Source organism: Phacochoerus africanus, chromosome 11, assembly GCF_016906955.1.
Source record: "Phacochoerus africanus isolate WHEZ1 chromosome 11, ROS_Pafr_v1, whole genome shotgun sequence".
Taxonomy (NCBI): domain Eukaryota; kingdom Metazoa; phylum Chordata; class Mammalia; order Artiodactyla; family Suidae; genus Phacochoerus; species Phacochoerus africanus.
In genome coordinates, this window is record NC_062554.1 from 87213918 (window position 1) to 87229460 (window position 15543).

At 35.2% G+C, this 15543-nt stretch overlaps 1 protein-coding gene across 13 annotated transcripts in view; it reads left to right on the forward strand.

Annotated features, from left to right (window-relative positions):
- HDAC9 (histone deacetylase 9) overlaps positions 1–15543 on the forward strand; it is a 959143-nt gene that overhangs the window by 702605 nt on the left and 240995 nt on the right. For all 13 annotated transcript variants that reach the window (XM_047752014.1, XM_047752015.1, XM_047752022.1 and 10 more), the window contains 2 exons: positions 10086–10206; positions 15375–15424. In XM_047752014.1, the coding sequence (XP_047607970.1) occupies positions 10086–10206; positions 15375–15424 (171 nt within the window). The remainder of the gene's footprint in view (positions 1–10085; positions 10207–15374; positions 15425–15543) is intronic.

Below are 15543 nucleotides of genomic sequence, written 5' to 3' on the forward strand. Positions count from 1 at the left end.
TACCAAAACTTATTATAGCATTTAACCAAAACATATTATATGTAGTTTGTAAAAAACCAGGATAAAAGCATACTGTAATTGGCAAGTGACTGTATTCCTGGTGGGTGCATTATCTGGTTGAAGAGGCAAGAATTTCCTGTACTAACAGGCTACCTTGTTAGTGTTTGTGAGGTTTCTAAAGTGTTCAAGGCCAGTGAAAATATCTTCATTGAAGTTAGAAGAAGAAGATTCTAGCGTGGGCCTGAATGACTGTTTACCATTATGGCCCAAGGGCTTATGGTGAATTAGGTCTTTCTTTCCAAATTGCCTAGGTAGGAGTATCAGGAATTTAAAACCCAGCTCTGTTCCTTGATTATGTCTAAATCATGCATTCCTGAGAGGGTCACATCCATCAGTCTGGGCTTCCAGGGATTTGAGTACCAGCCAGGATGCATAGGTTATCACTCTTTCCTTAGCAGTACAGACAAATTCCTCTCTTGGTTGCAAGAAATAAGACCTCAGCTCAATTGTCTCAAAAGAGGGAGTATTTATTAGATTTCATTTTTAAAAAAAGGATATAATAAAATGGGAATATAGCACATAAAAGCTGGATCAATATATTGTTTCCCAATATCCAGATAGCAATTTGCTGTCTTTCAACGCAATATTCCTGCCAGGTTTGTGTAGCCACCCATGGTCAGTGATCAATCTGTGCTTTCAGAGAGGGAATCCACAGAGCTCTGGGGACATATAACTAACTAGCAAGCAGAACCCTGTGGATAATTTTGTGATCTTCATTAATTGATTACAGTGGTGCTCAAATTTGAGTATAAATCAGAATCATCTAAGCGGATATTAAAATACAGATTGCTGGGCTCTAACCCCGGAGTTTCTGATTCAGTAGGAGTGAGGTCCTATTGGAATGTGGGAGAGGTGTGCAAGAATTTGTATTGATTCTATATGTCTGAGTGTCTGAGTATTCCTGATATTGCTGACCTGGGTACTAACTTTGAGAACAGTGATATATCCATTCAACAGTCTTTATCAAGAATTTTAGTTTTCCATACTCCAGTGTTAGGAGCTGGAGATGAAATACGGAGAAGATAGAGCCCTTGCCTTCAAGGAGGTTACCATCCGTGGAGATCGTCAGACATTAATCAAATGATCACACAAATAAATATGTAATTGCTCAAGGGGTGTTGAGTCCCTAGTTTTATACTGCATGGATTTTAAAGACTTGGAGATTGAGCTTGGAGAAGGAATAAAATGAGAGACTGTGGTCAGCTGCCTCCATAGTAATCTTGGCAGTATCTGAGAGGCTCTCTCTGAACAAGAGATAGAGGAGATGTCACATATTAGAGGACTAGGGAGGAAGTATCTCACACCTTAAGTTAAAGCGTTTTCCCTCCTTCCAGCTTTATTCAAGTAACTTTGTCTGAGTCCCTATTTCTCTGGCACAATGGGTAAGGAATCTCAGTGCTGCTGATCTATGGGGAGAAGTCCACTTTCCTCAGCCAACGGATAGTCAATTTTGCAATTAAACAATGATTATTATTGAAAAGATGACACTTTGAAAATATTATGAGCTTCTGTTTTTAAGCAATATAGTGATCCACAAATCAAACTTATGTATAATTCATTTCTCAATGTAGAAAATTATTCAGAATGGATTCCTTCAAAGCTTATTGTTCAACAGTAGATTTGATCTTGGTCTTGCCATTAATTATTTATGTTCTTTTTTCAAATCATTTAACTTTACTGATCTTTTCCCATGAGTAAAAAGAAGATGTTAAGCAGGGTATTTGCTAGGGTTTCTTCCAGCTCCAATATCATGTGAAGTTAGATGGCTAAGAAGTTAATTTGAAACATAACATTTTCTTTGTTAACAGTAGACAAAATTTTTAGAATGTTTTCATAAACATATAGCTTTTAGTTTGTAAGCTGTAATGTAAATTGGCTGTCCTTACTAGCCCTAATTAGCAGCCAGAGAAAACATTAATCCTCATTGTATTAGATTACAGGGGTTACATGGGTTAACTTCTTTTGGCATGACATGGCACTGTTTTTTTAAAAATTGAGGTGGTTAGAGGTCTTCGTGCCAATACCATTTAGTTTTTTCCCCTATTGAATCATTCATACTTTAGTGATTCTTTTGCGAGCAAATTAGCTTGTTGATTAGCTTTCTTGTCACCCTAAGAAATGGATCTGAAAGGGTTGTTGGGTGTCCTCTTCAGGAGCAAGCTCTTTGATGAGGTAGCCAGGTTTCTAAAGTATGTGTGCCCCTGAAGAAAAGGATGTGATCTTCTGTGCTTAAAAAAAAATTGCAGAGGTTGACCCATCATCTGTTAGAAATGCACTTGCAGTTGTTTTTCCAGAAGTGCTCATGACTCTCAGCCCCACCAAGCCACCCACAGTCATTTTCTTGCTCTCACATTTGTTTGGAGAATAATAACGTTTTATAATGCTTTTGTTGGATTACACGTTATGTGGAATTTGCATTGCCTCTTTGTGACTAATATTGAATAACTTTGTTTCGCTTAATTCATAAGTAAGAACCATAAGCAGCATACTGTGCTGAAATGTTTAACTTCTTTATTCAAGTGCCAACACAAAGTAATTACAAAACAATTCTGGGACATAGAACCAAGCTACTATTGCCCCTTCTGGGACTTCTCAGTCCTTCCAATGAGAAAAGTGGAGAGCAGGCTGAGTGTAAAATCTTGAGATGCCAAGGAGCTCAGAAATAGTGTCTCCAGCACATTTTCCTACACACACAAGTGATTTTAAAATAGCTTTTGAAAATCTAAATAAAGAAATACAATATTCTTTTGAGAAACAATTTTGAAATGTGCAGGATTTCTGACATCAAGGCTACAAAGTATTGAATACTGCAAATTAATGGAAATTCAATTAAACATTTGTTTTATAGAGTAATCTAACTAGATGGCAGCACATAACAGCTTACTGTTTTGTTTAGTTTGAAAAAAAAATTGTGTGTGTTTTTGTCTCTTAGAATCTAACCACAAAGCAATGAAAAACTCAAATGAGGAATCTCACGAATTGTCTTTAAAGGATATGGCAACATGGAAAGCAGTGCAAATGAACTAGAGAGGGTGAATATACCAGGGGGGTCATTATTCGGGGAGAGATTTGTACATTACAGTAGAGTGAACCCTGGCAGATAAATATTTTAAAAATACTTGTGCAGCCCATAATCAGAATTAAGATGATTCAGAATTTTTTGTTTTGACTTGATTTCTGCAAAAAAAGGAAGAATTAATGTGGAAAACAACAAATAAAAGGAAGTAAGACAGGCTGCCCTTCCGGGTCCATTTGTAGATTGATAGAGTATTTTTTTTTTAAACAGCAGCATTAAAGCTCATTGACATGAAAGACTAGTTATATGTTTTTTTTCAACCATCTAAAAATTGTAGTGCTAAAAAGTAACAAAATGTTTATTATGACAAATATGTTTCATACATGATTATTATGGAAAAAAACCAATGCTTTCACCCAGATTATTAAAATGTTCACTACAGTGTTTATGAAAATAATTACAGTACAAGATTCAGTTGCATAAAATTATAAAAAGTGAACAGTTATACTAAGGTATAACATTTTTCCTTAGTTTCTGCTGAGCATAATGATTTCAAATGGGTGGAAATAAAACTGAAAAAAATACATAGTACATATGCTTTTTACTACCTATTTATTACTGAATGGACTATTTTCTGAAGTACTGGTGAAATTGTTTCATGCCGAGAGATGTTTTAAAAGGAATTATAATGACTGTATCAAGAAGTATTACATGCAAGTAGAAGGAATATGTCATTTTGAAGATTAGATGTACATTTTTTTTTTAACTTGCTAACCTTCCCTCTGCCAACCATTATTTTAACTACTTCATAGTCCCAAATATTGGTCAGTACAATGTCAATATCTTGAATTCACTTATAAGCAGGAAGAAGGAATAGCTCCCTCTTACATGTAGTTCTTGACCCCGGATGTTCATTAAAATCCATGGGGTTGTTCTAAGTTTCTAGATGCCCAGGTTTTACCCAAAGTTAACCAGAAGCTCCAAAGGTATGACCCAGGCATTAATACCTTTTAGACTTATGTAGCTGATTCCAAGTTGCAGCCAATGTTAAAAGTTACTGCAAAGAGTTCCCACTGTGGCGCAGTGGAAATGAATCCGACTAGGAACCATGAGATTGCAGCTTCGATCCCTGGCCTCACTCTGCAGGTTAAGGATCTGGTGAGCTGTGGTACAGGTCGCATGTGGCTCGGATCTGGCATTGCTGTGGCTGTGGCATAGGCCAGTGGCTACAGCTCCGATTTGACCCCTAGCCTGGGAACCTCCATGTGCTGTGGGTGTGCCTTAAAAAGACCCCCCACCACAAAAGTTACTGCAACAGAAACTCAGCTTCTTAGCATAAACTTAATGAGGGAGAGACAAAAAAAAAAAAAAAAAGTAAATGGAGTCGAATATTTGGGGATGGGAGAGTAACATAAGAAAGCATTTACCTGAGGAACAAAGGTAGCACTGCCTCAGAAGCTCCATGCACATTTTTTTTTAAATGGGAGAAATATTATTTTGATGTAATCATAGGCTTGACATATGAGTTCTAAAAAAATACTCTTATTTTTCAAATATAGTTAAGCATTTTTTAAATGGACTTCAAGGAATAGCTAGCATCCTTTTGGAAACCCTCATGGTGAGATCACCTCTCTTGCTCCAACCATGATAATTTATCACTGCACTTATTATATTTGCTTCTGTAACTCAAATCTATAAATCAAAATAAAGGTTTTTTTATTGAGTTTTTTGGTTGTATGTAAGGTAATTTCACATGTCCATTTAAGGACTAAATAATTTGGTTAAATCTCCTTATGTTTATAAATGATGAAACAAAGGTCCAGAAAGGTACCTCATAGCAGGATATAGATATATTAAGAGCATGTGATAGTCAGAACCCAGGACTCCTGACTTACAATTCACTTTTTTTATGACCAACAAAAGGGCCAAGAGCCTGATGGACTACCTGCCAGCTTCATAGCCTCCTTCCTTCTTTCACTCCCCTTTCTTTAAGAAAAACTTAGAGGAGAACAGGTTATTAGATAATTCGGGATCTTTGGAATGAGAGAATGCAGTAGGGGAAGGGGACAGAAACTATCTTTTATGTAACATTTAAAGAATCTGTTGATTATAGCATTTGAAAACTCTATAGTTGGTAAGCATGGGCTTGAGCAATGAGACCAGATTTTTGTATTTGTTTAAGAAAGAAAAGTGTATCAAGAATAATGAGTACATGTGAACTGATTCATTAAATATTAAGTATGGAATTTGCAACAGAGGGTAACTTTGACACTCATAAATCATTTATGATGCTTTTTTTAAAAAAGTCTGCAGGCCTGCATATTTTTGTAGAAAAAAAATAAAACACATCCCTAGATTTAAGGACACTGGATGAAATATTTTCAGAAAATGAGATATTTCAGTGGAAATTCTTGCCTAATATGTCACCACTTTGAAAATGATTAAAGAAAATAGGGTCTCCCCCAGTAGAGGCAGGTACTTTGACTTGTCAAATTTAAGTTGGACATTTTCTCTTAGTTTGGAACTGCCACAAAATGAGCCCTTTCATGTCCTCAATAATACCAAACCAATGCAATCCATCTGTTCTGCTAAATTATTTCTAGTTCCCTAACCAAAGGCACTGCTTTTTCATGCATTTTATCATGATTTTATGCCCTTTATTATATTTTACAAAAGGTTCTGATTCCTCCAGGGCCAATGAGAACTGATTAGGACACTGGCCTCAATCCAGGCTTTGAACACAGGAGGGGAAGGAATAGAACTGTTTCCTTTTTTCCCTGCTCCTTGGCAGAAAAAAAATATGAATGTATACCGTGTGTGTGCTCTGTGTGTGGGTGGGTGTGGGTAGGCTGCATTTTATCCTGTCACAGTATGACTTTGTAGATCATGTTCAGAACATTCCTTCTATAATCAGGTTGCATTAACAGGCTTTAATTCAGAAAGACTATTTCTCTAGGAAAGAACCATGGTGTGTTGTGAGACCCAATGATATGGTCATTTTGAACAACTTGAGTCACACTTCCAATCTCAATGTAGACTGGGGCACTGGTCTAAATAAGATCATATTCCTTAGCACAGAGTAGGCACTTGGGGCACATTAAGTCCTTTCCTCCTCTCAGGAAAGAAACTATTTGAGTGGAAGTCATAGAGAATGAAAATATAATAATGAATACTTCCTACATCACCGGCTTTCTCTATTAAGAAGTTCAAAGAAGGAGTTCCCGTTGTGGCTCAGCAGTTAAGGAACCTGACCAGTATCCATGAGGATGCGAGTTCAACCCCTGGTTTCGCTCAGTGGGTTAAGGATTTGGCATTGCTATGAGTTGTGTGGTGTAGCTTGCAGATGCAACTCAGATCTGGTGATGCTATGGCTGTGTCATAGGCTCGGATTTAACCCCTAGCTGGGAACTTCCATACGCCATGGGTGTGGCCCTAAACAAACAAACAAAAAACAAAAAAGATATCCCTCCTCAAAAAATAGAAGTTGAAAGAAGAACTGTAAGCTTGCTTTCTTAGACCTATACTGGCAAGGTATTTAAGACCTCTATTTGGATGTCAAGTGAGAAAGAGCCGGATGAATACCATGCCATCCCTTATATGCATTGAGCATCTACATATGCTCAGACGTCTCAAAAATCTTTTGGTCAGAATCAATAGATGACTTTAGACAGACATCCTGCAGACTAAATATCTCTGAGAACGGAAATCAGTATCTTCCTAAATTACGATTATCAGAGCACTTTATCCTATTTTGTGAGTCATTATGCTGTTGACCTTTGGCTCAAGGGAGCATCATGAGAGAAAACTGACGGAGTAAAGGCTACACAGGAAATAGAAAATGCGGGAAGGGATTGAATGAAAATATCTGTATTTATGCATAAACATGTAACTTAATAAATTACTGATGATAATATCAGAAAAATGAAAACTGCTGGAGACCTCAGTTTGATAGGAAAAGTAAAATGTGATAAATTTAAGACATCTGACAATAGCGAGGCAAAATGAAACTGAAGATCCTATGTGTTAAGAAAGAAAGAGCTCTCGTTCTTTCAGAATTTTTAGCTTAGTCATCCAACAAGTTTCCACAACAGTGCCCCTGTGAGATATAAATCTCAGAACATGCTTTCTCCGGATCTTTTCTCCAGGTAGGAACATTTTTCATGTAGAATTGGTTTTCACTGCTCTCTTTCTATACAAACGTGTAGTACACCTTTGTCTGTGGATCTTGTTCGCCAGCAGCCATAGAAGCGGAAAGGTTGTCAAGAATTCATACTTAGGTTTAGTGTAATTATTTTTTTTTAAGAAACATATTCTATAATAGTAAAAAGAGACAGTGTAAAATACTTCCTAGGAATCAAAAAGATGTTGGGCAGGGTGGAGCTGGGGGTGATGAAGAAATTAAAGGGAAAACGTGCTCTTTGTTGCATTTTAATAGGGAGTGGGAGGACTAGGGTATAAACTAGAAAGGAATACTCCTAGAATAAGTAGAAGCTAAATAAGCTGGGCCAGATGCTCAATCCTTACTGTTAGTTAACTGATATTACACAAGGGGATAACTGAGATTTAGCAGGTGTCTTCTTAAGATTTATCAGCATTTGAGCTACTGTCAATAATTGAATCTTGTTAGCAGATTATTTTTCAAATGTGTTATTGAGCATTCAGCCTGAATTCTAGTGGGATTATGGAAGAATGAGAAAGGAGCTGGGATAAGCATGGAATGTATGGTATGTAAATATATATGACTGGTTTCTGAAAACATAAAGATCTATGTGTTATTAGTGCATTTACTGTTATACCAGAGGCAGAAATTCACTGTAGAGCTGAGTACTATCTTTATAGAAAGGGAGAAAGAGAAAAAATGATGACGCTTTATGATAGTAGTCCAAACTTGGATCTGATTGTTAGCTACATAGCTGGCATTGTTTAAGACAGCGATGTTTCACTGCATCAACATATAAAATGTTAGTGGCTATGGATTTCATAGACTCACAGAAGTGAGAGCTGGAAGCCCAGTTATCTCATGGCATTCATTATTCTGCCAGACTACGACTGGTTGCCACAGTCTGGTTTCCAATGTGGTGCTCATTCCAGTTTTAGATGACTCAGACCATGGAGTTACCACTGTTTTTTTTTTTTCGGGGGATTTTCCACAAGCTGAAATCTCACAGTTAAAATGTTTCCCTTTAATAGTGCCCTTGAACTTTCTCTGTCTTGTTTTTATCTCATTACTTACCATTCTGTGTCTTTGGTGGTTCTGGTCTTCCATAAATGTTTTCCAGCAAGCCACCTATGTCAATAACATGTTTGTTTATTGATCAGAGCAATGGCTGACCAGATGGTCATCATTAAGTTTGCCCCGGTCTTCAGCATTCCTACCTGGTTGAATTTCAACGTTCAAAACTTTACCTGGGAATAATTTTTCTAAAGTATGTTTTAATACTTCTAGGAATGTACATGGGATGTCAAAACAGGGAACTTCAATGCTATGATGAAGAAAATTCCAGAAGCATTTATTTGTTTATTCAGCACATAATGGCAATGTCCAGAAGTTTCTGTTTTACATCACTCTTGTTACCTTCCTGTTACCCCTTGGGTCCCCCACCATTTCTCTCTCACTGTGACATGATGATTTACTTTCAGTGACAAGCACCTCTACTCAGTAAACCCCTAGGAAGTGTCAGTGTATTGAGGTTCTCCTCACCTGCCCCCTCAGTGAACCACACAGCAGCAGCCACATCACCTGAAACTAGGGAGCTTGAAGTGGAATTGTCTTGATCTTGAGAGAGGTGTTGTTGTCACCTGATGTTCCCATGTGTACCAGTAATTCATGGTCAGGGATATGAAAGGACAGCATTCCCTGACCAGATTATCTTTGAGTTTCACTGTAGTTCCCTGTTAATATATTATCTTATAGGTGTCTTATTGTGACACACATTTTAACTGAAATAATAATACTGTCATGGTAATTTTAGCAAGCACAGTAGTTAAAAAAAATAAGGCCAGTTAACTCCATACACCAGCATGATGTTTTTTGGCCTAAAAGATGTGCCAACCTAGAAATGTGACCAGGGAGAACTCTTTGTCCATTGACCCGACAGAGGTTTAACTTAATTTATAATTTTGTCTATGCGGAAGGACCATTCTTTGTTAGTTGAAGTGAAAGCTTTTGCCCAGCATGTGTATGAAAATTTTGACTGAGTCTAGAGTGTCTCAAACTATCTCTGATTTAACAGCAGCTATTATCTTGGTTTAATTTCCATTCTGTCACAGACCAATGCTTTTTTTTAAAAATAAGATACATTAAAATGAGATGCTGCAATAGTGAAATAAAGATCCACGACATACAAGATTATATTTGATTCAATAGATATAAACATACTTTGTCAGATTAAAAAAAGTTTTTAAGTATTTACTGTCAGTTTTTATGCAGACCTCCTCAAAGATCATTCACAAACAGTTCCTGAACTGTTACTGATCCCAAAGGACATTCTTTGAATAATTGGTCTAGATGAATACAACTGTGAGAAACACACACATGAAGTGATTAGCATATGGGTAATAACCAAATACATAAATATATTGGCATTCACTTATGTCCTTTGATAAACAGTAAGGAATTTGTTTCAACAACTTCTTCAGGTGAGCGTAAAGTAAGAGTTTAATGAATTTATTTTTAGCTACTCAGTAGCTCCCATTTGTTTTTAAGTTGATACTTTTACAAAGGAGTTAACTGTTAATTATTATTAAATTAATTATTAAATTATTATAAATTATTACTAAATTTTTATAGGTATCGTAAATTTTTATAGGTATAGCAATCCATTGGACCTGAACCTCATATACACTCATTTTCCAAATACTGCTGTGGTACGTTACTAAGCAAATCAGTGTCACATTCCTACATGATGAAACTCAGCCCATTATTAATCATCCTAAATGTGACTTGGGGTCTTACTTTCTTCTGAATGTTGTCAGTGAAGTACTATAGACTTCTGCTGTTTTCTTTCAGCGAATTCAAGGTCGAAAAGCCAGCCTGGAGGAAATACAGCTTGTTCATTCTGAACATCACTCACTGTTGTATGGCACTAACCCCCTGGACGGACAGAAGCTGGACCCCAGGACACTCTTAGGTCTGTATAACCCTCCATTCTACTGAGAACAGCACATTCCAGCACTATCATTAGTCAATGCTGCTGTCAGTACAACATACTTGGCAAGCACTGTGACAAAAAATCAGCTTTTCCTACAGCATTGCTCTGTGGAATGAGTCTTTTACAATAGAAGCCAATGTAGATTAAGAAAATTCTACATTAGAGAAAAAATGACAGTGAAAGTTTCATGATGTTTACTTTCAAATTAGCCTTTATTTGAATAACATTTCTTCACTGTTCCTAGTTTATGGGAATAAATACATTGGAGAGTTTACTTGCTTATGTTTTTAGACTGAAAAAAAAAGGGGGGGGGTGTTTTTACATTCTTCCGTGTCTTTCCGCTCTTTTTTTCTATGACCTTAACAGACAAAGGGCATAATACAACTTATTTGAAGTGAAAACTCCTTATCACTATACCTAGAATACTATATTTTATAGTAAGATTGCATTTTAAATCTTAATGTAATCTATGTAATGCATGTTTTAACTATGGAATTAAATAATAAAGTGGTTGGAAGATAGAAAACTAAAAACGTAATCTTTATGATTTTTCAAAGCATTATTATCAGGTTTAAAATCAAAAAATAAAATAGGAGTTCCTGTTGTGGCACAGTGGAAATGAGCTCAACTAGGAACCATGAGGTTGCAGGTTTGATCCCTGGCCTTGCTCAGTGGGTTGAGGATCCAGTGTTGCCGTGAGCTGTAGTGTAGGCTGCAGGTGCAGCTTGGCTCTGGTGTTGCTGTGGCTGTGGTGTAGGCTGGCAGCTGTAGCTCTCATTAGACCCCTAGCCTGGGAACCTCCATATGCCACGAGTGCGGTCCTGAGAAGACAAAAGAATAAATAAATAAATAATAAAAAATATAAAAAAATTAAAATTTATGTTTCAGGGCTTTATTAAACTTTATATGAGTGATAGAACCAACAGATTTTGAAGAAAGTTGATGACAAAACCTTATTTTAGTTGAAACAATTCTATTCGTTAATTAATAATCTTTTATAATAGAATAACAATTCATGTGCCAAAAGAATCATGTTTTAAATGTTTTAACTAAAAAGGCATTTTAGGACTTTTTTTTGGTCCCTTTCTTTCAAATAAACCTATTATGTCAGTTCTAAATTGTTGGGCTTTTTCACCCAATTCAATATTATTTCAAAATGGTTTTATATTAACTGATCCTAACATTTCAAAAACAAGTGTATGACGTGTAGTAGGCAGACATCTTGGAGAGCAATTATAAGGGGAAATTAACATTTATGATTTCAATTATAATGCTGAAAATGTGCCCTTTTAAAACAAGTGGGAGGCATCCTTAAATTTGGGAAGGAAAGGACTGTGGTTGAGTGTGTGTGTGCATGTGTGTGTGCGTGCGTGCATGTACTTGCACCCGTGCACGCTTGCATGCAACGTGTGGAGAAATCAACAGAAAGTGGAATGCAGAGAGATTACTCAATTTTTAGAAAACATATTATGAAAATTTTATGATGAAAAACAACTTATATAGTAAAATTAAAGCTATATGGTGATATAAAGGCAAATGAGCTAGTTTAAACATATATACTCTATGTGATTTTCTTCTTTCTGTTGAAAGAATCAGTTTCTGCGTAAGCAGGTCTTTACATAAAATACTTTTTTTGCTTTGGATAATATTCTTATTTTAACGTAAATTACTAACTCCACCCAGTTTACGAAAATGATGAAGAAAACCAGGCAATAATTTTCATGGTCTTCTGGGTCTAAACACTCAGGCACTTTTTTTTTTTTTTTTTTAATGCCCATTCCTATGGCATATGGAAGTTCACACACCAGGGATTGAATCCGAATCACCACTGTGACCTATGCCGCAGCTGTGGCAGCACTGGATCCTTTAACCCACTGTGCCTGTCTGGGGATTGAACCTGAGCCTCCCCAGCGACCTGAGCTGCTGAAGTCGGATTCTTAACCCACTGTGCCACAGTGGGAACTACAAAATAGTCATGGATTTAAAAAATAGTGAGCTATGTCCATTTTGATTATTTTTTTAATTTAGGTAAACAAATAGAAAACTTCCCCCATTTCTTTCTATTTTAAACTATGGTCTCAAACTATAAATCAACCTAGGCATAGGACTAGGTACTTTAGATTTAATTATGATACATTTACACATAGATGTTTGAGAGATGTTCCAAAACAACCCTTACCGCACATTTTAAGAGAAGGGACATATTTGTAAAAGAAATGAAGTTTAAACTTTGGCACCTTGAACTGTTTTACTTATGAAACATAGCAATACTTTGTTTTTTTAATGAAATTTGATACTTTTGAATAAAACTGGTCTTCTCAAAATACCACCATACATATATCATTTAAAATTTTGGTGATTTAAAAATGAACTCCAATATATAATTTAGAACTTGGACAAAAGTCCTTTTCAAGTAGCTATGCAATACAAATACCAAGTACCAATAATTTAATTTTTTACAGTTTTAATCCAAATAAATTGGCCATTTATCTCATTAGTTTTGAGTATTTAATGTGGTATAAAATTCATACAATTAATGATTTCACAGTTAACTTTAGATACACATGTGGAGTTCCATAGGCATCTTTCAGGGATCAGTGCACCAATGTCAGCACTGTGCAGGCTACAGGAGGAAGCTAAACAAGCATGTTGCATTGCCAGATCTTTATGTCAAGCACTGAATTCAACTTTGATGATGCTTCTGAGCTGCATCATTTTCTCCTGTGAATCCAGAAACTACTGATTTTCCTCAATTCAGGTTCTAAGAGAATAGTGCCATTCTTTTAATAATTTGACTTTTCACATATTTTGTTCTTTAAGAAATTTGAATTTCCATGGCTTGTTTTTTACTGATACCTAAAAGACTAGATTAAAACTGCCAGGTATGAATGCATAGAAATTCTTAACAATCAAGATATTTTCTCTCTCTTTATCCCTTCCTTTCGTTCTCATCCGTCCTCTTCTTCCTCTAATCCCTCCCAATGCAGATGAGGTGGGAGGATTTGCCAGTGCACACACACTGAATTGAAATGCAGTCAATTGGATGAACTTGCTGAGTTAAACTGATATTACTACTCTTGATAGTTATGTTCTGGAGTTAGGAGGAAGAATTTAAATAGAAATTCATTAGGATCAGACCTATTGGTCTTTGTATCTTGAAAGACATCTATAGCTTATAAAATAATTAGATTTGAAAATGGGCACCATTTATTTCTTTAAATACCCTAGACCCTGTAAGGTGACACTTTTAAAACATTCTCTCCAATCATTTCTGGTGAGCGGTTTTCCTTAGCATTAATATTGCTGTCATTCTTACTAGCAGTTTTCATTATCTTGTGGCTAGCCAAATCTCAGTCCATGGATAAAGCTATATAAGATTATTAAAAAATAAATTGAGTAAATTCAGTAAAATAATTTTTTCCGCACATTAGTAAATTTAAATCATTGATTAGTTTGGTGGTTTAGTACTATTTAAACTGTACTAAAGTAGATTCTTCTCAAATATTACATAATTTATTTTCTGTACTCACTCTGTTTAACAATTTTTTAATTACCTTGAAAGTTACTTTATTACATTGTAATATTATCTTTAACCCTTTTCACTGACTGCAATGAAGTTCAGACATTAAAATATAAATTATTATGTATTTTAATTTTGTGTATGACATATGAATACATCTTTGCAAATTATTTAGTGATACAGAAATATCTTTGTTATGAGGAGCAACTTAAGAAAACTTTACCCCTCACCATGCTATCCATAAGATTATGTATCTTTTGCTGATGTCACTATCCAGTTTTGATATTTTCCCATGATTTGTTTATTTTTTTCTATTGACATTTCTTTTCCATGAAGATCCTTATATATGAGATATTTTTTCATTTGCACATGTATTTTTCTTTATCATTTTTCATCTGTTAGCAATTGCATTTAAAAAATCAACTCATATGATTTATTGTTTTCAAAATAAACTTTCTTTCTGTGACAGTGAAATCTATTTAGAGTTTACTGACATGACATGTGAATTCCATCACAGCCTGTTTTCAATTTTCATTATTTATTTCATTGATCATCAGTAGAACAAATGAATTAGGATAAGTGAAATGGAAGTTTGTATCTGATTCTACCACTAATCTCCTGAGTAACCCATATGAGTCACTTTGAGCTATTTGGCTGTGATATAGAAATGCCCACTGCCTTTCCTTTAAATACTTTGCAAGACAGATTTTAGTCTTGTGGGTTTAGGAGTAGATATTTTTGTTTTATTTATATATGTAGTAGATAATGTAGAGAATGAAGGCACAGGTAAACAAAAATGATTAAAAGTTCCATGAAATCTCAGTTCCAAGAGATGTCACAAGTAAGCGTTTGACATATAAATATATGTTTATATATAAAAAATTGTGAATGTTGGACACAGAGGACAGACTTGTGGTTGCCTTGGGGAAGCTGGAAGGAGGTGGGATGGACTGGGAGTTTGGGGTTAGTAGATGCAAACTATTACATTTAGAATGGATAAACAGCAAGATGCTACTGTATAGCATGTGGAACAATATCCAGTCTCTGGGTTTATGTATAACTGTATCACTTTGCTGTACAGAAGAAATGGGTACAACATTGTAAATCATCTATAATTTAAAAGTTTAAAAATTTATAAAGGAAAAATTTGTGATTATTAGGCTTGTAATAAATTTTGTCTTAGCTGTATCCAAAGTAGAATTCAAGGATAAGTCTGTATACTAGACAAATGTTTTAACATTTGAAATATTTAGAAGATGACAGTGTGTTTCATAAACCTTGTAGTTTAAAGCATCACATTAGAGGGATATCTTAGTGAATAGCTGAATATTTTATATTAAGTTATAAATAAAAATACTATGATATATGATGTGTAGGGCAGTTGAAAAACTCTTGAGACTCAAATTTCATAGCTAGGGGTTTGTTCATGTGGGATAATAGATTCTACATCTAATAATATTTGTATCAGTTTTCTTTGTTCTTAACTGTCTAAAATTTGATTAGTTTCCATTTGATTCAGTTAATAAATCATGTGACATAATCACGTTTATTAAAAACACCAAGAATTTTTAAAACTATAATGACATTCCCAATTTATATATATTTTTCATGTCTTCTTACTGTGTAGGTGACTCCTCTCAAAAGTTTTTTTCTTCATTACCTTGTGGTGGACTTGGGGTAAGTATGAGTTTGTTTATTGCTTTTAAATAACATTAGCTTCCAAAAATATATGCTTTGATTTATCTGGTCAGTTATTTTTAAGGCTGTTTATCATTAAAAGTTATGCTGGAATTCAG